This window comes from Filicampus tigris, chromosome 1 (genome assembly GCF_054856515.1).
Source record: "Filicampus tigris isolate MCC_2025a chromosome 1, RoL_Ftig_1.0, whole genome shotgun sequence".
In the NCBI taxonomy this organism is placed as follows: domain Eukaryota; kingdom Metazoa; phylum Chordata; class Actinopteri; order Syngnathiformes; family Syngnathidae; genus Filicampus; species Filicampus tigris.
In genome coordinates this window covers 35,316,076-35,340,969 of record NC_141217.1, presented here as the reverse complement: position 1 = coordinate 35,340,969, position 24,894 = coordinate 35,316,076, and the positions used below count along the sequence as shown (strand labels likewise).

At 41.5% G+C, this 24,894-nt stretch overlaps 1 protein-coding gene across 4 annotated transcripts in view; it reads left to right on the top strand.

The window, feature by feature from the left end:
- dmd (dystrophin) overlaps positions 1–24,894 on the top strand; it is a 166,031-nt gene that overhangs the window by 34,429 nt on the left and 106,708 nt on the right. For all 4 annotated transcript variants that reach the window (XM_086036598.1, XM_086036590.1, XM_086036582.1 and 1 more), the window contains exons 2-9: positions 4,585–4,646; positions 7,113–7,205; positions 7,320–7,400; positions 7,465–7,557; positions 11,966–12,067; positions 12,798–12,868; positions 13,297–13,415; positions 15,792–16,000. In XM_086036598.1, the coding sequence (XP_085892724.1) occupies positions 4,585–4,646; positions 7,113–7,205; positions 7,320–7,400; positions 7,465–7,557; positions 11,966–12,067; positions 12,798–12,868; positions 13,297–13,415; positions 15,792–16,000 (830 nt within the window). The remainder of the gene's footprint in view (positions 1–4,584; positions 4,647–7,112; positions 7,206–7,319; positions 7,401–7,464; positions 7,558–11,965; positions 12,068–12,797; positions 12,869–13,296; positions 13,416–15,791; positions 16,001–24,894) is intronic.

Sequence of the window (24,894 nt, the reverse complement as noted above, 5' to 3'; positions counted from 1 at the left end):
CGCACCATACTCATAGCTGCTCTGCCATTGGCTAGCCGAGCATCTTCATCCCTCTGGCCATGAGGTGTTCCGATAGTTTTACGTGAATTAGAAATGAGGAACAGAAAAACAGCGTTTTTTTTTTTGTCCATACAAACAAAGCAAGAAATAATAGAAATGTATGAAAAAGGGGATGCGTTTGGTTGATCTCGTCAAAGAATATGACCGTAATGTATCGACAGTCGCCACGTTATTAAATCAGTTCTTTACAAAACGCCAGGCAAAAACCACTTCTGAGAGAGAACATGGACCAAAAGAGGGCAAAAAGCGATGAGGGCAGCAATTAAAAGGTAAACGACCATCATTTTTATTCTTTACTCTATTCTTTGTTTTTTACATTATGCACAACTCTCATTTATTGTGCAATAATCTAATTGTAACATGTATTTGTTACATGTTTTGATGCATGTTTATGCTTCATAAAACATTTATGTCTGAATATTGGGGGTCTTGGAACGTATTAGGGCATTTACATGGAAAACACGTCTCGATTTACAAAATGTTCTATTTAAGAAATTTCTTCCAGAACCAATTAATTTCATAAGTAGAGGTACCACTGTGTGTAATTTTGTACCCGTGTGGGTTTGTGTCCGCTGATTTGGCAGTGTGCTTAATCCCTGCAGGTGTGTAATGGTTAATCTGGAACAGGTGGACGTGGGGAAAGCGGCTTAAATAGCTTTGTGTGGATGTGCATGTAACATTATGGCTGTAATGGCTTTTGTTATGTGCCTATATGTTACATGTAATCTTAAACATGTACATTCCATGATATACAGCTTTAATAGTCGCAGTATTATAAACCCTTGAAGCAACACAGACAAACAATATAACAATACTCATGAGCATATATTTCTTATCGCCTGTGATAAACGACTCCTATTACCGCAGCATGCTGAGTCACTTAGTTGTGAAACTCTTCTTTGTTTGTGTCTCTAGGACTGTACACATACATTTTATACTGCCCCACGGCAGAGCTGGCCGTTCCATCCCAGGGACGGAACGGTCCATATGGACGCCCATTTTGTGGGCGGACGGACAGATGGCGAGAAGTCTTTTAAAAAGGACGGACTAAGCAAGTTCGGACGTGGGTTTTCGTCCGTCCCTCTGTGCGTCCCTAACCGGGTCAAGTACCGACTGAACTTGTGGTGTTGGGTTCTTTTAAAAGCAAGACCACTGCATGTTCTCTTCTTTGGAGCCGCCTTCATTAATTTCCTGCACAACGCTTTTCATGTGCTTCCCATTAGTCACATTGCACTTGCATATTCTGCCCTCTAGTGGTTCAACACATGTAATAGCATGGATAATGCCAAAGCAAGTCAGGACGCCATTTCATTGACTGACAGAAACACGCCCAACCTGTCTTGTGTGTTTACTCCTGGGATAGCAATTTTGTAATGTTAACTAACGGTTCACATTTAGTACCTTATCCCTTCGCATGCGAAGTATGTCCTTGTGTGGGACATCTTTAGACCGTAAAATTCTCTAGCAGCGTATACATTTAAACGACGCAGAAGTCGAAGTCTTTGTTTCCTCTTAAAATAACCTTGCGTTATTTTGTCCCCTGGCTTGCTCCAGTCGGCTTCATCATCAACATCATCATCATCATCATCATCATCACACCATGAGGGTCTTGTGTTGCAGCTAAATGCTATCTTGGTTAAACAGTTGTAAACAATTCAATCCAGCCGGTAAGTGGACGGGCATAGGAAATTAGCCAGATAATGAACTTTAAATAATGTTTATGAGTGCACAGAGTTTTTTTATGTTTTTTTTTTTTTTTTTTTTTGGGGCGGTGGGAGGATCGACAGAATGTAATTACAGAAGCGCTTTAAAAGCACGAGGACAGATGGGGTCAGAAGACGATTATTTTTATGAATAAGGATGGACGGACGAGGACGGAAGGGCACCCAGGTTGCGGACGTAAGGAGAACCAGCAAAAAAAGAGTAAAGTGCCCAGCTCTGCCCCACGGTGGCCAAGATCCGTACAACAGAAGGAGCAAAAGGGCATTTCCACTCATTTCAATGGGGAAAGGTGATTTAACATACAAGTGTTTTGAGTTGCGAGCTTGGTCACGGAACAACTTAAACTCGCATGTCAAGGCAGCACTATATTTTCCACACTGCGCTGTACCTGTGATATTTACGTTTTGGTGCCATTACCTTTTTTCCAATTGCTGCAAAGGCTCCAATAAAATCCTCAGTGTAGTATCTACGCACATACTGTATATAATTACGCGTACTCTTTCTGCTGCTAGCACGATAACGTCTGATACAATCTTGTAGCATCTGTCAGTTACCCTAGTGATAAATAGTAGTAGAAGTTTTGTAAGTGTTGAAGAGCACATTGCAGTCACAAAATGGGATAAATTGGTTTTGTTGTCAAAATAAATCGTGACACTCACATACATTATCGTATGGTAATAATGCCGACACAAAATTAGAGTTGTGCAGGCTGCTCAAACAGTCTTAAATAGAGCACAAGGAATTGTATCATTTGATAAATTACTATATTCATTTATTCCATTTTTGTAATGACTATATTTGTTATATAGTAGATGTAGTCTTGACATAACATAAACAGACAACAGGGACACAAAACTACAGACGCTCACCAGTGAATTAAGACCGGGTTCCAAGTGTGCTTTTACTTTTTTCCTTGGCTCCTAAAATAAAGACAACCAAAGACATATTCTGTAAACATATTTCTCCGTTTGCATGTAATTATTGCACCAGAGACTAGCAATGAAGGCTTCCCCGGGTTGCCATATAACCCAATGTAATTTCACAACAATCCCAAAAAAACTTTCATTTAAGGTTAAATGTATTCATATTGCTGCTTTAAAATGTGCGTTCTACCCAAATTCCCCTGTTTCCTCTTCACCTTTCTGTCTCCCTACCCTCCCATCACTTGCACCTCTAGCACATCTCTCGGTAACAATCCCATCTGATTGGATTTTGGTCTCATGATTTCATCCGTGGCTTACGGCTGTGACCGTTGCCAGGCAACTGATGCCCAATCCGTTATAAACGTGCCAGTTGCAGTGGTGCCACGCGGACCAAAGAGACTGATCTCTTGTTTGCTCGAACGGGACTTCTGCTTACACTTTGCAGAGCTCCATTAGGGTGGTGACGGGCCGTGTCAGACTGACCGCTTCAGACGTGAGACATCTAGCCACTGCATTCTGAAATCGTTCAACGATAACATCTGCATATGTGCAACAAGATTGCACATGACAAACTCCATCTTAATGCTGGGGAATTTTCTTTTCAGGCAAATCGAGCGTGTGTCTGAGACCACCAATTAACACCAGTGCACCACCACACTCATTGCTATACCATTTTGATTAAAGGAGAAGATTCATTATGAGCTCCATTAGTCAATGTCTCGTGGTGTCAACATTCACAAAAAGCATTTAAAGGAAGAGTATCGTGTTGTTAGTTAAATTACTAAAATATACAGACTTTTTTTTTTCTTCTGTATGAGTGACTTTTTTTTTAAAAAATTTTATTCTCTATGATGGTAGGTGATTTATAGTCAAATGTTGATCGCACACGAGAACAAAACAGGAAAGTTATTTTGACTTGAATGGTAGACCACGGGCTGCCTGGAAGACAATTTGGCTTACTGTAATTAATGGCCAAAAAATGTTTAGGAGTTTATAGTCTCCAATTTGAAGATGTAATATCGGGCCTTTCAACTTTGCAATACTCAAGATCACGGGAGATAGGGCCTTAAAGGCTAATTTAAACATTCCGAAAATGAGGCTGACAACAGTTCATTCAGATTTTCATGATTTGAAGATAGTTTGATGATTTGAAGATAAGTTATTGAGTGAGTGATTCGTTATTACCAGTTTTTGCAGTGATCTTCAAGAACAGAACTGGCAATAATAATAATAAAAAAAAAAACAACAACGCTTAATCGTCATTTTTATATGTATTTGATACCATTTGCTACAAAGAAGTAAGAGTTCTTGCTTGACTAAAATACAGATTCTGGTGTTTCATGCTCCACTGTACTTACTAATGTGATAACACTACTGTTATGTGGAAACGAGACACTCGTCCTCAATAATGGTTTGAATGTGAGTGAGAATCGTACATGAACTGCCACCCAGTCTTGAGTGAAGAAGGCCTTTCGCCAAAAGTCACCTGGGGTGGGCTCCCAGCGCCCCGTGACTCTGAACAGGACACGCGGTATGGAATATGGATGCGAATGGGAACGCAACTATTTACGTGCGTGTGTACAGTATGTATTTATTGTGGACTGTATTGATCTTTCAACGACTCCATATCCACGAGAGGACCGCAGTTTGACGAGTCCTGCGTCGATGATACTGACAGGCCAAATGATCATTAGTAGTGTGATGATTGATGAGACGAGCATGCAATTAACCCTGAGCTAGATCGGAGAAGCCTGTCATGCCGAGCACGAACTTTGTGCGTGCGCGTGCGTGCCCGCGCGACTGCTGTCTTCTAAATTTCTAAATGCCTTGTTACGATCCCCGCTGATTCTGTACTTTAATGCGCTCTCCTCACTGTTAGATGAAAGAGAAGATGTGCAGAAGAAGACTTTCACAAAATGGGTCAACTCACAGTTATCTAAGGTAAGACAGATTCTGACTTAATGCTTCATCGTTAAAGAATATAATGCATATCATTTGAAGTCCAGGATCCGCCTTTTTAAAAAAAAAAAGGGGGCGGAGTAAGCAAGGGCGGAGGTGGATTTTAGTCCAGCCCACTAATTAGCTCTCGTGCGTGTGACGTGGTCACGGCTTTGCCTTTACAACATATTGCGAATGTGTTTTTGCCTAGTGAGTTTGTTAGCTTGTTTTGAGTAGCCTAGCCACTGTAGCTCCCTAAAATTGCTTGGGCTGCAAATAATGTGAATAGTTACCAAATAGTGTGAATAGTTACCAAAAAAAAAAGTCTGAAGCTAAATCTCTGCCTCAAAGTTTCACAGGAATCATTTTTTCCCCACACATAAGAAGAACGTTATCGCAGTCACACGCACCAGTCCGTGTACAAATGAGTTTGCGCGACTGCAGCAATTCATGACGAAAGAGTTTGTAAAAGACTGAAATGTCCAATGTTTAGGATCATTTCACGCTTGACAAGGAAGACAAAGTGAATTGTGTACCAGAGCAGCATGTCTACGAGGTGCTATAAAGCTAACATATCATTGTTAGCTAACATAATGCAGCCTACCCTGACTAGTTGGAACGTATCGTCATTCCCTTGAAAATGGTCATGGATAGACAAAGCGCTTCCAATCTCTTTATTGAACAAACAGCAAAAAAGAAAAAAGAAAAGCTTAATAACCACATTCATATATAAGCTGCCACAACTCACGACGAGTCACTCAACACGCAGACTAGCTAACGGGTTAGCCAGTTAGCCTCAAGTTGAGAAAGTAATACCTGCCCCTCGCATGCAGGTTATTGTGTTAAATAATGCCAAATCAATTTTTTTATCTACTCAATTGTGAATAATTGATTGGGTAATTGGGAGCCCACTCGACTTTAAAAATATTCAATAGCTGGAGCCCTCGTTGCTCAGGTAGCGCTGCATCCAGAATGGGACAACAATGCCATGGTCAAATGTGTCACAGTGTACTCACTCACGTTGTCTACTAGTGCGTCGAGGAGATGCCAGCAGATCAGTTCACCAGGAGAGATGCAGAATCTCCCACAGGAAAACTCTCCTCCGATACTCAGATGTCATAAAAGATACATACAGGCATGTGGTGCAGTCGTCTTGAGGAAATGAACATTTGGATTGGCGTCCGTATTGTCTGTTTAGTCAAGACGCACATAAAAAGACGAGATGAAAGTCACTGTGCAAGGCCAATTAACTCTGATTACGGCAGCACAGTAGTAAAAAAAAAAGAAAAAAAAAAAGAAAAAGGTCGGATTGAAGCTCTGCTCTGTGTGGCTAATCTCCAGGTAAAACAGTTTCCTGCCACAGTACAAAAATATCTGTAGCGTCGGGCAGAATCCTCCTACCTCTAAAATCCTCACTTTTCAGGAGACCAAAAAAAAAAAGGCATGTTTGTTCAACCATTAACATTGCATTGTTAAAAAGAGCAAGCCATTTTCAACACTTTAGATTGATCAATAATTTGTAAAAAAAAAAATAACACGCACACCGACACGTGCGGACTGACTAATAATATTGATTTCTGTAAAAAATATGAAAATGACCAAATTGTGACAAAGGAGGATTTCAACCAGTCACCAGCAGTGCATGTTTAATTCGAAATTGACCATTGGTTCGGAAACCCAAGGCTATAAACGCTTTCTCATCACAATTTGTGACTCAAAACGTGCATTTTGCGCCTCATAAAACCTCATTTAGTCGCAAAACTGAGAATCACTGATTCTTTTTCCCGATAATTGAACCGCAGAGGCGGTCCCAAAAAGCTTCGCTGGACTGTACGTACGTCACCCATGTTGGAGGTGAACGCAACCTCGGTGCTACCGTACTCACGCTCACCAGCTAGCTAGCAACGAGCTTCGGCTAGCTACTAGGGGCGGAGTCGCTCCTAAATCGCTCCCAAGTTAGTAATCATTGGCTACATCGAGGAGTGAGAAGGGGTGTGCAGACATGAGATGCACCCTTGATCTTGCGAGGCCAGAGTTTGCTCGCACTAGTTTATGAAAAACATTTGGTCTTTTGTACCCATCCATGAAAATAAATGAGCAGGATCGCGTTTCCGCCTACCCTCGAACATAATTGAATTCGTCATCCAATTTCCTTTTCGACAAAGACAAGTTTGCTTCTTTTTTTTTTTTTTTCTGTCCCAATGGTCCACCAATGTTCTAAACCACCATGAATGGGGTCACCCTGGCAACAACGCCTGTGCTTTTCATTTCTTGATCTTACTTTATTGATCCCTGAAGGGGGTCGCCGATGATTCACCTATCTGACTTCAAATGCAGGGAGAGTGGGTTCAATTCCCACTCCGGGACAGTGTGAATATCTCTATCCGCGGGATTCTTAAAATAACCAGAAACATGTTGTAAACGTTTTCATGTTTCTTGATTCCATGACGGATTCCATGTGCGTTCCAGACAGGGAAAGCACCTGTGGAGGATCTCTTCTCAGACCTGTGCGATGGACGACGCTTGTTGGAGCTGCTGCAGGGTCTAGTGGGAAATGAGCTGGTACAATTTCACATTGTTCAATCATCTCAACAAGATGTCAATATGTGTTCATTGCATGGGTGGCTATAAAATCCTGTGTGTGTGTGTGTGTGTGTGTGTGTCTGTTTTTTATAGGTGAGGTTGGAAAAGGGCACCTCACGCGTCCACTCGCTCAACAATGTCAACCGAGCTCTGCAGATCTTGCAGAGGAACAATGTAGGTATCCGAATTCTTTGACCTTTGCCACTTTGTGGTGGATTCGAGTCTTTATTTCCCGTAGGTTGAGTTGGTGAACATTGGTGCGACGGACATCGTTGATGGCAATCACAAACTCATTCTTGGCCTCATCTGGAGCATCATTCTCCACTGGCAGGTCTGTGTGTGTGTTGAGAATTTGTTTCCTGCTTCATTTATAAATGGGAAGTTATAGTATATATTCGGGATATTAACCTTGGTTGTCCGCCTTTGATAATACTTCCCTGATAACAGCAGCAGTGATTTATTAATCGTTATGTCGAACCTTGAAAAAAACAAAAGAAAAAAAAAGGAATGGCACTGTAGCAGTGTTGTTTTTGGAAGCCATTTTAGTTTTGGTTTTAGGTTTAATCTTTTGGAGGAAAACGCTTATTAGTCTTAGTTGAATTTTAGTCGGCTCTTTATGTGATAGTTTTAGTCAGCAAAATCTTAAAAAGGTTGTAATCTAGTTTTGGTCAACAGAATCCCAAAAAGGTTTTGATCTAGGATTTAAAAATTTTTTTTTTACTTAATTATCAAACAAGCAAAACAAAAATACGATAGCAAGCAAGGAAAATTTGAATGGACTATGGCAATAATGAGTCCGCTAAAAAGAGAAAGTAGTCCTAAGACGGTTGGTCAATGATGTATGCAGTATGCACTGCAAGATAGTATTAGTTGAATTACATTGTATGAACATTGAATGAAGGCTAATGTGTAATTTGTCAATCTGCTTTGAGGTAGCATCTTATGCAAGTAATCATTTGCACTGTTGCAGGAGAAACTGCACTACATACTGCATTACACTACATAACGATGTACACAAAAACATTCATTCATTCATTATCCATACCGCTTCTCCTCACAAGGGTCGCGGGCGTGCTGGAGCCTATCCCAGCTGTCTTTGGGCAGTAGGCGGGGGACACCCTGAACTGGTTGCCAGCCAATCGCAGGGCACACAGAGACAAACATCCGCACTCACAATCACACCTAGGGGCAATTTAGACAGTCCAATCAACTTACCATGCATGTTTTTGGAATGTGGGAGGAAACCGGAGTGCCCGGAGAAAACCCACGCAGGCACGGGGAGAACATGCAAACTCCACACAGGGAGGCCGGAGCCGGGATCGAACCCTCGACCTCTGAACTGTGAGGCGGACGTGCTAACCAGTCGACCACCGTGCCGCTACACAAAAAACAATTAACTGTTATTTAATTTAAAAAAAAAAAAAAAAGGTTTAAAACAAAATCAATAATTATCAATATTGACTGATATGAAATATATAGATTGTGAGAGTTTTCCCAGACACATCTCCCAGCCCTACTAAGCACATTGTTTAAAATTGAGTTTTATTCAATGTTTATATTCATCAGTTTATTTCACTCTTTCATAGTTATGTTGACCTCTTATTAAAGGTTAAGTATGATGTTGAAATAAAATAACCTAAATTCATTTTTCTCCGGGTCATTATTTTCAATAGTTAAAAAAAGACAACCACAAAAAAATCAATGTATATTGATATCGACCAATATGAAACACAAATCTCTCAAATCTGGTGTTTGCATATTCTCCTCACGTTTGTGTGGCTTCTTCCCACGATCCAAAGTCATTTCCTATTGATTAGGGATGCTACAATCGATTGGCCACCGATTGTGATCGGCCAATTTTCGTGAAAAATTACATGATCGGAACATTTAATTTTTTTTTTTTTTTTAATCTGATCACCCGCAGCTCATGCTTCGCAGTCAGCCAGATAATCCATGTGATCGGTATCGGACGATCTCACTCACGGATGATCGGTATCGGTGTCATAGAACCCCGATCAGAACATCCCAACTATAGATGTGAATGTGAGTGTTGTTTGTTGACATGAGCCCTGCGATTGACCGGCAACCATTCCAGGGTGCCCCAAAAACTGGAAGGGAATTGATTTAGGACTTACAGCGCCACCTGCTGCTTTGGCATGTGCTTGATTGCCTACAAATTCAATTTCAGTCTGTTCAGTGTATGCCAGAGTTAGACAGTGTCTACACTATAGCAGCCTTTGTCAAAGCACCCCTCCAATTAAAGTGGAAATGCATACAGTGACCTACTCCCAAATGAGCACCCATTCCCCTTTTTTGCCTTTCCTGACCACGTTCATTGTAGGATGACTAACAAACTGTGTGTGCATCCAATTGTGTTTGAGGTTTCAGGGAGACCCTTGACTGCAAACTCTATTAATAGATTTAGTTGGTTGGGTTACTGGGGGAATGGGGGAGGGTGGCCGCGGGGCATTCCATTGTCTAAAATAACATTTGTCTTGTTTTTTTTTTGTTGTTGTTTTTTTTAAAAATATTTTTTACACTCTTACAGTGTGAGTGTAAATGCACATGGACAGTTGCCTGAAGAAAGATATGTAAAAGTAATGCAATTCTGACCAGTGGAAAAATACAACACCTCCTCCTTGGCCCCCGAACAAGTGACCCAAATCTGTCACAACAACCAACCACACACATAGACACGCGCATTTACGGTAGTTGCGCACACGCACAGATTATGTACACCGCTATTTTTTGCTTTATTTTTTTCCACAAATAATGACACAAATAAATGTAAACGTACACAATATTTTGTCTAAGCCATTATACTGTATCAAAAGCAAAAAAAAAAAAAAAAAAACAGAAAAAGAAGGTTGCAGGTTACTCATTTTACTTCACAACATCATAGACAGACAATTAGCATCTTTGTTGTTAATCTTTAATTAAGCAATGGATATCTGAACACAAAAGGTAGAGCAACACATGTCAGAAGATAACACTGGTCAACAGCGAATTTCAATGAGAGATGATGGCCCTAAATGTATTTTTGATGCTGATTTATAAAATGTCTTTATTTTTTTTCCTAGCCCTTCAGATTTTTTTTTACATATTTAAATGTTTTGTTTTTAAGCTTGTGAAATGCGGATTTTACCATGCGTTGTAATTTATAGCTGTGACGTTTCCAAAACAAAAAAAACTCCACCTCTTCCTGAATCCAACCCTTAAATCATGAGTATTCTAAATACTGTATATTACGTGTGAGGGTTACAAATGATGATTCATTATTGTTTTCTATACGCAGAGTGCAAAATGATTCAAGGAGGGCCCAATTTGAAATTGGAATGATTCGATTCAGTTTGATTCAAAACGGTACGGCTCAGTTCGAGAGGGTATGATGCAATGAGTTTTTTGTTGTCATTTTACATACATTTGAATGAACTTGTCAGTACTATAAATGTGCCATTTGCTTCTAAGGTGTATCCCTCCCATAAAAGACAATTCACTACGTAGCTTGATACAGTTTATTTCACACTCCAATGATTCAATTCGGTTCGATTCGATGCACTCACATCTTTTAAATCGAACAACGATTTTCCGCTTCAAAACGTTTTTTGTTACACCATGTTACGTATTATTATTATTAAAACCTGATATGCTACAGAAACAAAACCAAGGTCAGATTTGCAAAAAAAAGAATCTAGAAATGTTTAGTTGCATCTCTGATTAAAACATTTGTAGATATTTTTTGACCAGTGTAATATAACAGGCATTCGTTTTGACATCATAACGGAATAGCATGTGATCTATATTATTTAAAACTAGACATTTTCCACTATAAGGAAGATCCGTGACTGCAAGTAAAGGGGTTTTCTGAGCCACAGCAATCATCTGCCTCTGCAATGGAGGGAACAAATACTCCAAATCCCCAGCCCCCTTCAGGATGGATGCAAAATTTTGTTGGAGGTGTTTTAGTTGAAGACCCGATAGGAAACTCTGCCAGACGTTCCCATCGCACCCCCTCACTTTGCTCTTGGGCCATCCAGGTCTGTCTGGCATCCTCCCCCGCCATCTAATCCAGCTCCAGAGTCGAGATTAGTTGAAACATCATTCCAGGAGTGGGCAATTCACTTTTCCGAGGGGCCGTATGAGGAACTGGAATGGTTGTCGAGGGCTGCGCCAAAAGGCACTCCGCAATTGTGTTCAACGTGAGATTTATTTGCAGTATATAAAGGGGGAAATTGTATTGATTTGAATAGCTGCTACTTGTGGAGATGTCGTTTTTGATGATACAATTTAGAAATACAAATGTCAGTCCACACTATGAAAAAAACCTCAAATTCTGATGTTCAGAACATGGATTAAAATGTATTTTATATACGTTTTTTGGTTTGTTTGTTTTTTCAATTTCATTTTTTTTTTTTAACCTTTTTAACAGTATGTTTACAAATTCCTAAACACCAACCACTCAACTCAGATTACTCCATGTTAGGCAAATCTCTACATTTTAGCAATTTGTTTCAGGGAAGCAACATGCGACTTTCAAAATAAAAGCACCACTTTAATTTGAATTTTATTCTAAGCTCGGAACTATCAAAGGCTATGGATGAGACGTAACTTTTTTAGTTGCAGTGTCGTCGAATTTCGGATGCCCCGGATGCTTTATTGCCTGTACCAAATGAATTGGCCGGCGAGTGTCCGTATGGTTGTGCACAGAAACCCTTTAATTGTCTTTGTACGTTTTTCAGGTAAAGGATGTGATGAAGGAGGTGATGGCTGGCTTACAGCAGACCAACAGTGAGAAGATTCTGCTGAGCTGGGTTCGTCAGAACACGAGCCAGTACCCACAGGTCAGTATCATTCGATAGCGCGTTTACGGCAATATCGGCTTAGGCGAGGTTCTGTGAAAAAGGCAAAAGGCTGACCAAGGCTTTACTCGAATTCTGATGCTTTGAATTCAATTGATGGTCATTATTGCTCGGTCTTTTATTTTTGTTATGCTAATCTAGTCTTTTAGCAACAACGTGTCGTCTATTTGTCCATCATTCAACATTAACACAATATCTAAAATGGGCTTTTTCGTTTTTGCGCACCATTTCCTGAAAGTGATACTCAGGACTTGTAGAAGAATAAAAGTATCTTAACAGAAATAAAAAGATTTTGTAGTAGTTAGTCACCTTGGAGAATATTGTTATTTGTGTAAACGTATTAAAGTGTCCGACATTTTCTGTACGTAAGTAGCAAAAGTCATTTCAGGCATTACGTCAGAGGGCACGTTCTTCTGATTTTATTTTGTTGTAATGGTGAGCGGAAATGTATCAGAGTGAACGTTTACATTTTAAATTGGAAATATAGTGGAATAAAAGTGAAAGTTGCCGGAAATCGAAACGACGACGTGAAGAGCAGGTACGTGAAAAGTCTACTTAAATACACTAAGGAAGTATTTGTACCTTGTTACTTTACAAGAATGTGTATACAAATAGTTGTGTGTCTAGAGTGCCTGCCCCCTCATTGTTTTTCAACTTGTCTCACAAATAAGGGGAGTTCCCCTTCATTCTTTTCCATTATCTGCGTCCTCAGATCAACGTGGTCAACTTCTCCAGTAGCTGGAATGACGGGCTGGCGTTCAATGCCCTCATCCACAGCCACAGGTAGTGTAACAATATCTGAGTGGATCTGCTAAAAATCCTTTGCACTTATCTTAAAGAGGAAGTCAACCAAAACATGTTTTCTGATTAATATTGCATTCGTGGAGTATGAGTTACAGTAGTCAGCAAAATCCACCTGTTTTAAAGGCATTTCAGCGGACAACCATTTTGTCACTTCTGTTGACTGAAAATGACATCACAGTTGCTCATGTATTGACCAATCACGGCTGACCTGTTTTCTGAAGCACTTGCTTTTAAAATGTGTGGCTATTAAGGGAAGTTGTTTTATTTGTTGAACCCAGTACTGTCAATTTGTAGGTCATCTTATTCAAAACTGTCACATTTGTGCTACGGAATTCCTAAAACTGGCAAAGGTTATTGAATAAAATATCACAATTCATTGTCTTTCCCCCCACCCCCGCCAACTCAAGACCAGAACTGTTTGATTGGAGCTCTATGGAGGCCAAGGTGTCTGCGATTGACAGGCTGGAACACGCTTTTAGTAAGGCAGAACAACATCTGGGCATCGACAGACTGCTGGACCCAGAAGGTAACTAACATCTGCACATATATGCACGCACATGCACTGGCAGTATTTGCTCAAATAAAACATTCTCTGTGCTGCTTTTTCTTCTGTAATAAGTTAAACTCAAGTTTCTGGCAATGTCTTACACATGACCACTCTTAAAACCGCAGGCTTAAAAAGTAACCCAAAGCGAGTGAAATCGCTAACCCGCCGCTGTGTCCAAAAGGGACCGTGCCAATGCTTGGTTATTTATACCCAGTGCATTGGGTTGAGGATTTGACCCAGTGGGTTTGGATCGAGATTTTGCTACAACAAGGGGTTAAAGACTCCCCACACTGATTAGTTACAACTACCAGGAAATAAAATACAATACAATACAATACAATTTTATTTATATGGCGCATTTCATCACAGCTAGGGCTGTAAGAGGTCGTGGGATCGATCCCGGCCCCAGCCTCCCTGTGTGGAGTTTGCATGTTCTCCCCGTGCCTACGTGGGTTTTCTCCGGGTACTCCGGTTTCCTCCCACATTCCAAAAACATGCACGGTAAGTTGATTGGACTCTCTAAATTGTCCCTAGGTGTGATTGTGAGTGCGGATGTTTGTCTGTGTGTGCCCTGCGATTGGCTGGCAACCAATTCGGGGTGTCCCCCGCCTACTGCCCCGAAGACAGCTGGGATAGGCTCCAGCACGCCCCGCGACCCTTGTGAGGAGAAGCGGTATCGATAATGGATGGATGGATATTTGCTTGTAATGCAGTAATGGTGCAAATGTATTGTCACTATCAACTATGGATGACATGAAATGTAGTCAAATAAGTCAATAATATGGCATGTAATGTAAAAACTTATATTGAATAAATATTTATATATATTAGGGCTGTCAATAGATTAAACAATTGAGAGATTAATTAATTATGATCTGTAATTAATTGATCTAATTAATCTATTTTTAATCTCACTTAAAAATGTATTAGAATTATTACCAGAATCTTAAATTGAACCCTGATATGCCCTGGTCAGGGGTCACCACAGCAGGTCACTCGCATGATATGTTTGGCACAGGTTTTACACCAGATGCCCTTCCTGACGCAAACCCAGCCATTTTTTTAAGTACTCCGTGCTTGTGACTGGCATTGGCTGTGTATTGGAATATGGCGTAAAGTGTCTCACCTAGGAACCAAACTGGATTGTTCCCGTTCGCTCTGATGGGGATCTGAACCCCAATCCATCAAGCCATCAAGCCACAAACAACATTGGGAATCTTACATTAAATTTATTCATCAACTTCAGTCCACAAAACGGTCCAAAATGGCCACCAGCTTCAGCCCACCCAAATCCAATCTTCAACCCAATCTGTTGGCTCAAAAAAAAAAAAAAAAAAAAATCCACAGCTACCCAGCAAGCGGGTTGAGGAAACAACCAAGCATGTTTTATTGTTTATGTATACGAGGTGTATTTATTAGTCACTCAAATTCCCACTGAAAATAACAATTGTCCCTTTGATTAAAAAAGGAAGCTCAGCTGTCTCCTTAACAAATTAATATACATGGTTTAAAACTGCATTTCCGCTCTGCAGCACAAGCAGCTTCCAACCACTGTTTCTGGTCATTTCTATTCAGCACCAATAGAATGTGCCAACTAAGGGCACAAACATCTGTCATTTCAACATTCTAGCCAACAATCTACAGTAAGTGGAAGATCAAAAGGACAGATATAGTAGAAGCAAAAGTAATAAAAATGAGGGGCATGCTTCAAAGGTTATCATTACACCAGAGAGTCCACTTGGATTTGCATTAAAAGTGTTTAAAAAAATATATATATATAAAAAAAACACTCCAAAAACAGACATCTAAAGGCTGACATGAAGGCAATTAAGATACTCTAGTAAACAACTGAAAAACTTTCATATGACAAATACAATTTTAAAAAGGGGTTTGGTGGTAGCACTCCTTGCATAATAATTCTACATGCTGGTCTCATTTGCTCTGGTGAACGAAAGATGAAGTCGTGCAAATTTTAAAGCGTTGATTTCTTTTATGGACAAACAATCACCCAGATTTTACGCTTATTTATCATATGTCAGCTGTATGTATTCAAAACAGTTTTGCCATGTTTCTCTTTTGTCCTTCGCCCAAAGTCAGTTGGGGTAGGCTCCAGTTTCCCATCATCCTGAACTGGATGGGCAGTCATGAAATAAAAAGGATGACAAAGGTTGATATAATAATAACAACAAAGCATCAACCCATTATTTGTTATGCAAACAGTGGCGGATTGTGAAGAATTGTAAAATGAGTCCTTTTGAAAAACGAATGTCCATAAAAACATTTCGACTGCGCAAACAAGAGGCACGGAAATGTAGTCCGATAATGAAATTGCCCTTTCACTTGTCATTGTTTCAGATGTGGCAGTGCCTCATCCCGACAAGAAGAGCGTCATCATGTACGTGACGTCGCTCTTCCAGGTGCTTCCGCAGAGCGTTTCCATGGAGGCCATCCAGGAAGTGGAGACGCTGCCCCGGCCCGCCAGCGCTGCCAGCGCTGCCAGCGCTTCCCATGTCTTGACTGGGGATCACTATCAGATCCAGACTCAACAGCGCTTCTCCCAACAGGTCTTTGTCCCACAAATATTCAAAGGGGTTTAGGTCTGGGGACTGTGGAGGCTTTGTCGGTCCATGACCTTTAGCCTCAGCTTCTTTAGAAAGTCAGTGGTCGTCTAGGAGGCGTGTTTCGGGCCATTATCATGTTGGAATACTGCGGCCTTATTTCCGAAAGGGGGTTGTTGGGGGGGGGCGGTCATGCTCTGCTGCATTATGTCTCAGTACAGAATGCTTTCCTTATTGAACTGTAGTTTAAAAGAAGAGGAAGCCGTAGCGACTTCCATGTCAACAAAATGTCGCCCCGTCCATTTCTACTTGAAACGTTAGCGTTATTTTGCGTATTTTTCCTGTTTGGACTTAACACTTCCTAATGGAGCTGCAAATGTACAAGTTCAGTCTCGGCCCGCCATGTCCATAACAAAAACACGTATACTGACGTCACATGGCATGCGCGGTAAATACGTTTCGTTCCGAAATTTGGGAATAACTGTTTTCATGCACGCCGACCGGATTAACATTCCACATAAACCGCCTCTCTGGTTCCGAGTAAAATCCTGATCGGAATGGGCTCGTTCTGGTCAGAATATTCCGAATGGGGTGTGTACATGAAGCATTTTTATTCCGATCGGGTACTTAATCCAAACATATGTTTCCATGTAAAAGTAGCCTGTGATCAGCACTGCCGGCCAAGCGCACTGAAACATAAAAAAAACACAAGTGAAATTTGAAATATGAAACGTGAAATATGACAGCCAGCAGATGATGCAGAGGATAACACTTGCACCACCCTGCTTGACTTTGGCCAAGACACACTTGCAAGTGCACTCCTCACCGGACACCATTTGAACCAAATATGTTTACCTGGGTCTCATCAGACCACAACGCATGGCACCAATAGTCCACGACCTTCGTGTGCTTGTCTAAAGCAAACTGTTTACACGTTTTCTTGCGCATCATCTCTAGAAGAGGCTTCCCTTCTGCCACAACATGCCAATTTTGAACTGACACCCAACTTTTACACACCTGCTCCCCATTCAGACCCAGGGAGGGCAAATGACAAATTGGGCCCAATATGGACATTTTCACTTAACTTAAGGGTGTAATCACATTTGTTGCCAAAACTTTACACATTTACGGATGTGCGTTGCGTTATACTGAGGCAAAAGTCAGTTCACGATTACCCGAGTTGTGCACTGACTACTTGACATTGTAGCAAAGTGTCATTTCTTTAGCGTTGTCCCTTGAAAAGATTTAACAAAATATTTAGACAACTGTGAGCTGTTATGTCCGTGGCAAGGTCAAACATAGATGTCGCCTGTCCTCTGTAAACAATGGATAACAATGCCAGCATTATGTGCTCCTTAAGGGTTGCGGCTAATTCTTTTCAGAATGGAAAAAAAGATTGATTTTTCTTCTCCGTTACAGAAAAATCAATTGGTATTCTTCCCATTCCATTTCTATTGTTGCATGATGTTTTTTTGTTTTTTTTTCTTTTTCTAAGCCAATCACAATCAACAGTCTATGTCTTGCTTTGCCCTTTGGGTATCGTGGCACTGCGTTAGGCATGCCAGAATACGTGATATGGTATGGAAGAGGCGTTAGGACCCTCACAGTCAGCAAAAAGAAGTCCTCCCCAATTGGTACCAAACTGTACTGCTGTGGAAACGGGGCTGAACTAACTTCAATGTACGCCGTTCATATCAAAGGGTCCAAATGGGCTTTGCGCTTCCAGCTAGCTGTCTATAGAAACGAAAGCTTTTTAATCCTAGTTTCAATGTTTTGGGGACAGCTCTTTTGTTAGATATTACTCCGCAGTACATCCAGTCATTGTGTTGGCCCTGCTATATTTTCTGCCAAGTAGATTACGCAATTGTTTGTCGGTCCGTTAGCAGGATTAGACAACTCATTTAGGCCAAGCGGGAAGCACATTATTACATTTTCGAGGGGATCTGATCATTCACATTTTATTCACTCAGAGCTCATCAGGACCCCCTTAAAAATGTGTTGGACATTTTTCGGACGAGGCGGCTCTTCGCCCTTAATGCAGATTGTCTCCTCCACCCCGGATAGAAATCCGACCGTCAGCAGAGTGACGAGTGTGCAGCTTGCAAAGACATCGAGCCCGATTTAGCCATGAAGCTGATGAGAAAATTGATTGGGGGATTAAAGGCGTGAGAGGAGCCCTCTTGTTGAGCTTTAATTAAGGCCTCAACTTAAAATAAAAATCTATCACTGCTGCTGCATCTTTCCTCCCCATCGCAACTCCCTTGCTGCAGTTATGCCACCCGAGGTCAACATTTTCCCGGTGAATTGTCTCTTAAAAGCCTTTACGGTCCCTTAAAGGGTGCAATGGGTTCTCAGAGTGGTTTCTCAGTCGGATCCTCAGACGTAACCCCTCACTGTTGAGACTCGTGTCTTAACGATGAATAATGTCATCGGCTTTATGAATGCGATGTTCGATCAATGGTAGGATGCTATCCGTCGGCATTATTTACAACGTAATGAAGCCTCATGGCTCACTTCTGACTGAAGCGATCTTTGTCTTGGAACAGATTTTCATGACATTACGCATTACCATTTAATGTATTGTGAGATTTGTATTATTTAATTGATCGAATTCATCTATTTTGTAATCTCATTTAAAAAATTGCTGACAAAAGCCCCCTAGCCCCCCATTGTCTTTGTGAATGTATCTGTATTCATGGCGTATCTTTTTTTTTTTTTTTTTTTTTTTTTTCAATTACCCAGTCATTTGCCACCTTGAGGAACTGTTTGGCACATTTATCAGGCAAGTCCCTGCTTTCTGTTTTCACAACGATCAGTGCGAAATGAGTTGAAGTTCCGCCCGCCATCAATAAAGTGTCCAGTCACCTCCAAATAACGGTGGTTGCGAGTTGAGCTCCAATGATCTGCGGTTATGGCAATACATTTGTCCGAATCCCCCACCAAAATGCCAAGTTTGCTTTTCCTTTTCAACCGTCATACGCCTTGCTGATTTTAGTCATCACCGCAGTCCCGCACGGTGGTTTGTATGATGGCTCACGATGGACGCTGATTGCAACACCTCAATTAATCCCTTGCCTTCCACTATGTTGATCGGACTGCAGTTGCTCGCTGTTCGCTTTGCAAGAACATTTGTCAGCTACAAAAGTAGCGCGTTACCCCCAACACTGTTGTTAAGATATATCTTTGTAGACATTTGTAACAGACTAGAGGATGGTAATCACCGCTCGATTTTTTTTTAATTAAACACAGTGCTTCTCTTGCACTGACACTTTATTTTTACATCTGTAATTGAAACAGTCGACCATAATAATTCGGGCCTGTGTGAAAGCCACATGTCTAAGCTCTCAAATTCTTTTGGAATTATGCTACAGGGGCTTATACATCAATTATTTTGCAGGTGTTCCATTTCTGGGAGAACCTCAGGTTTAAGAGGGTGATTCTATAGTGCCCTTAGGTTTTGGGGAGCTGTTGAGCCAGGCGCTTTAGGCCTTAGTGGGTTAAAGGCATTCTTGTAGAGCGTGACTTTGGTGTGGAAGAATTTGATAGCCCTGACGAATCCCATCAAGCATCTTTGGCATGAGCTAGGACGGCGATGGCAAGCCGGGTTTGACCTTTGACCACGCGCATACTCGTACGTCTTGGAGGAAGTCTTTCCCAGAAGAGTCTGTTGTGATGCAAAGCGAGGAACGATTCCATATCGTTTCGCTTTTTCTCCGTGGAATGATCGGGGTGTCCCATGAGCGTTGGAAATTAACTGCAAATTGAAACAGGATCCCAGAATGGAGACGCTGCCGAGATCGGATTTCCACCGGCAAATTGGATTCACCGTCTGTGACCTTTACTGTTCACTAATGCTGCGGTCAGTGTCCCGCTATCACACTGAATCATGGCAGGATTTAGAGTACTTCCTGGAAGTAATGGTTGGTAATATTATTACTGCTTAGTTTAATGGCTGCATCAGCCCTCCGCGCGAGTTCTTGCAGAGGAAAAAAAAAAAAGTATCATCTTCAAGAGCATGTATGGTGAATTAAGATGTCGAGCGCAGACCTGAAGAGTTAGCGCAGAGAATTACTCAATAAAATCATTCGCGAGGGAGGAGGAACAAAAAAAAAAAAAAAAAACCCAAGGGTTACTATTATCTATCTCCCCCCTCATATATCATCATCAGGGCAAAGCTGTCACCGCCTCCTTGCGTCAGCACCTAGGTTGTGAACAGGACCCAGACTTCAGATGTTAAGGGTTGTGCTATACAATGCTCTTTAGTCAGCTTTTCTTTTTGCAATACAGTGGTGCCTTGAGATATGAGTTAATGGACTTTGATACAAGAGGTGGAAATAACCTCAACTGGCTTCACAACAAGCAGGAGTTACTCAGATAGTGAAGAATTCTTCCCCAAAAAAAAAAAAAAAAAAAAAACAGGCTTCCATCCAGTTGAAGTTTACTGTCAAACTGTCAAACAAAGAGAACTGCACGTTGTGTATTTAAAAAAGAGAACTGCACGTTGTGTATTTAAAACAACAACACACCCTTGTCCACTAGCTTAATGCTAACACATAAACAAACATATATTCTTTATCCTCTGTAAAAAAAAAAAAAAGACTACTATTGTAGCGGCTTACAGAGGAGCTGAAACCGTGTCCATGTCTATATTATACTGCCCCCATGTGGACAAGATGTGCACACTTAGAGCAGCACAATGTCCACACTGAATTGTAGCAAAAATGTGGGAAAGGTTATTGAATTTCTTTACATTATATTTAATGATGTCATTGCTGCATGGTTTCATAAAGTACAATAGATTTTAGAGTATTGCTTTTCTCACTAAAAACGTTACAAACATTTTTTTTTTTCTTTTAACAGGATTGAATGGATTAATGGTATTTCCATTGATTTCAATGGCAATAGAAGTATTTTGAGTTATGAGCATGGTCTCGGAATGAATTAAAGTCGTATATCAAGGTACCGCTATAACCTCTGCAGGTGACAGCAATCGGGAGTTCTCTGCTGGTTAGCTAAGGGCCAACTGATGGGTGGAAGCACCTGATCCACCCTAAAAGATCTGAACAAGGGACAGATAAAGTGTAATAGGTGAAGAGGAAAGATGGCACGCAGGCGACAGTGTAGACAAGATTAGGGAGGTGAGTCATAACTCCAGGGGTGCAAATAGAGACGGCGAGACATTAAACACCCTCATGGGTCATCTGAAAACGTAGCTTGTTGATTACAGTAGCTGGAGAAGTGAAGCAATTTGGACTTGCAACCCTAACGGTTAGTGGGCATCTGCTCAAACCCAGAGCTGGGCATTTTACAAAACAATTGCGGTCCGTTTATCGCCTTCCGCCTACAGCCGGGGTACCCTCCCGCTGTCCGTTTATCCGACATTTTGTGCGGTCGGACCGAGTCGTAATCGTCTACAGGCCGGTCCGACTATCACTTTAGCGGTTAGCGTTTCCAACTATTAACTTCAGTGAAAATGTTCTTCTTTTGGTTTGTTTTTTCTTCCTCCCTTCTCATTGCTGTCTTTTCTGGGGAAAAAAAAGTGTCACGAAAAGGCAAAACACACATGCAGAGTAAATCCTTTAGCGCTGGCTAAATAAGTTGAATTAAGCATAGCAAATTGCCTCCTTTCCTCAGCCTGGTCATTAACCAGCAGTGTATTATTATCATCTCAGCAATCTCTTTTCAAGACGTAGAGTAAATGTAGATATTTTCATTCGGTATGTTTGATTAGTGATGAAGTAGAAACTCGGTTGTGGTTTTGTCTCCAACTTTCCAAATAACAGTAAGAACTCTGAAAGCTTACCAAAACAAGTTTGATGATAACATGATTAGCATGTGCTGCGGTTCCGTGTTAAGGACCGATCCAATCTTGCGGGTGATCAAAATGACCACATGGAACGACTGAATTAGTTTCCGGTTAGCCTGCCGCTCCATTCGAAATAAAGGGAAAGAAAAGCTTGAGCGCTTTATCTGCCCGAAAAATGAGTAAATGTAATGTGAGGGATACTTTTACATTCCATAAAGCAGTGAGTGGCTCAAATGACCATTGCTCTGTGTCATTTTGCGACAGATCACGTCATTAGTACAGCGAAATTAGCTTAAACTGTTTTCCTAACGACCCCGCCATCCTCGCCCGTTGGAAACAAAAATACCCAGGATGGGGTTTGTTGTCAGCAAGGGTCAAATTCGTTACACCGTTAAGGGTAGACGCGTTGGTCAAAAATGCAGCACCATCTTTGTTTGAAAAATGGACTATGCCACCAGCTTTGGAGAGTACGGCGGCACACGATGGCTTCTGTATCATACATTTAGCCTGTGGGGGATCCCATTTGAGAAGATTTTTGACGCAGATGAAGCTGAGGACAGTCGAAGGCGAAGAGATGATATCGGCGTGTGAGTATGTCAATAGGTTGCCTGGTTTGAACCACATTGGGGACGGCAGATGCCTCCTTGATGGGATTTACAGAAAACCCTTACGCAGGCTAAAACTTACTCTTTGATTCCCATCGCTCGCCGGAACACAAACTGGGCGTTATCGGAACCCTACAACACAGCGCTGACAATGTTCCAACCGGCCGAAGGCCAAAGTGAAAGAGCAATGGCACCTGATAAAGGCCCTCAAAATGTGTTGCTACCACAGCTGGTCATTTGTGAAAAGTGCGATCCGGTTCCAGAAGGGACAAAAGCAAAATGGATGAGAAAAAAAGTGGGAAAGATGCAGCAATCAGTATTCTGGTGCACTTCAAACCTGATAACACACTGAGACAAAAGGCTGATACACCCCCAAGACACGACACCCCATATACCCAGGAAAGCAATATGGGGTATATTCGGTCAAGTGCAGTGGGGAATGCACTGATGCGTTTATTGGGGAAACAGCAACCACTGAGCGGAACAAAAAAATGTGCATAGAGAGAGAAGACGGATGGTTTGAAAGAGGAGTCAAGAGTGGTCTATGTTAAGCTTGAAAAATCATCTCAAAACAGAGGACAACATTTCCCACATTCCAGTCAAAACAAGCCAAAAACAGCACGGTTTTGCCTTTTACTAGTGAATGAAATATTAATGAGCGACTCTCCACCCAACGACTGCTGCTGACCGGCAGCGGTGTCTCTGCAAGACAAGTACCGTTTTGCATCCCAATACGGCAATACAATTCGTGATTTGGGACGTGCCTCTAACTCGGAGGATAAATTAGTTGGGTTTGCGCACTGAACACCCAGACTAGTGCTGTCCTAACTAGACTTGCGCGTGAACTGATGAAGCCTGCTCAGATCAGAAGCAAAACAATCGATTCAATGTCCTGTTGAATGAAATGACCTGGTTGAATGAGAATATTCATAGGCATGTCTGCTATATACCTTTGTGTGCTGAGTGAACAACCCCCCCTCCTTTGGATTCTTTGAATCCAGTGTTGTCGAAGGTCGGGGTCCTTAGGAAAACGGTAAAAGCTAATTTTGCTATTAGAATGACTCAATTTGGGGGCAAAAAGGCACACGGCAATGCTCATTTGAGCTATCCACCATTTTCTGGAACTTAAAGAGGAAGTCAACCCAAACGTATTTTTTTTCAAGAATACATACCTGTCTACCACCAGGGGGTTATTGAATCTTACAAAAGTTGTAATTTTCCCATACATATCTGTATATAATCTTACACATAACACGTTATACTCAAATGGCTGCCGTCACATGATCGGAAATCAGCTTTAAAAAAAAAAAAAAAAAGAAACGTAAACATGATGTTGCGGAGATTTGTGACAGTTGGTGCCACACACGGTGTGGGTGTGTTGTGCGCATGCATGAGGAAGAGCGAGGAAGACCTTTGTCTCCCTCTGGCGTGCGTTGTTGAGCTACTGGGCCTTGGGCTCCCCCTTTTCGACAACGTGCGATGGCCGTTTGGAGAAAGCCTTCCCCTGCGTCTCCCGACTACGCTTTGGCGACAAAAACAGGAACGGATAACACGGATAAAATTGACATTGGCCGTACAGATTGGCGATGTACAACGTACATGTTTGAAAAAGTTTTTCCACCTGTACAAATTACGCCGAAAAGCGTACAACTTGACAGGTATCAGAACATGTTCCCAGCAGGCCCACTAGTTGAAACGCGGCATTCTTATTAATATTGTGTTTGCGGAGTATGAGTTAAGAAGCAAGATCCACCCCTTTTTAGCCATCTCGGGTGGTGGCCATTTTGTCACTTCTGTCCACTGAAAATGACATCACAACTGCTCAGGGCTCAGGTAACGACCAATTACGGCTCGGCTTCAGAAAACAGGTCAGATGTGATTGGTCGTTACCTGAGCCCAGAGTGATGTCATTTTCGGTCGACAGAAGTGACAAAATGGCCGCCCCCAGAGATGGCTAAAAAGGGGTGGATTAACTCTTATTCCATAAACGCAATATTTATCAGAATCCCAGAATGTTTCAACAAGTGGAAAAAATATGTTTGGCTTGACCTCATATTTAAAGATATCCTCCCGGGTGCTGCTAGCACCGAACTGCAGCACATGCGAATCATGCGAACATCCATCTTGTTTTGTTAGCTTTCGTAGGAATGTTACTATTATGTGGAAAGTTGAAGGCAAAACCATTACCAAGCTCTATTTTTTTAGAGACAGCGAATGAACAGGAATTGTAGAGACCTCTTCCCTGATGTCAATTTTTATAAGCATTTTCACTTAGAAGTAGGTTGACATTCAGATGGATACAGAGCTGATGTCCTGTTATTCACATTCGTTTTTTCTTTTTTTTTTTTTTCCTGCTCTTTTCTCTGTCTTTTGTGTGCTTCCTTGTATCCCACCGCCTCCTCCAATGTGCCTTTTGTGTTGTGCGTTCATCCACCTCTCTGCCTTGACCGTATCCGTCCGTACCCGTCCAACTGTGTCCGCTGTCTGGC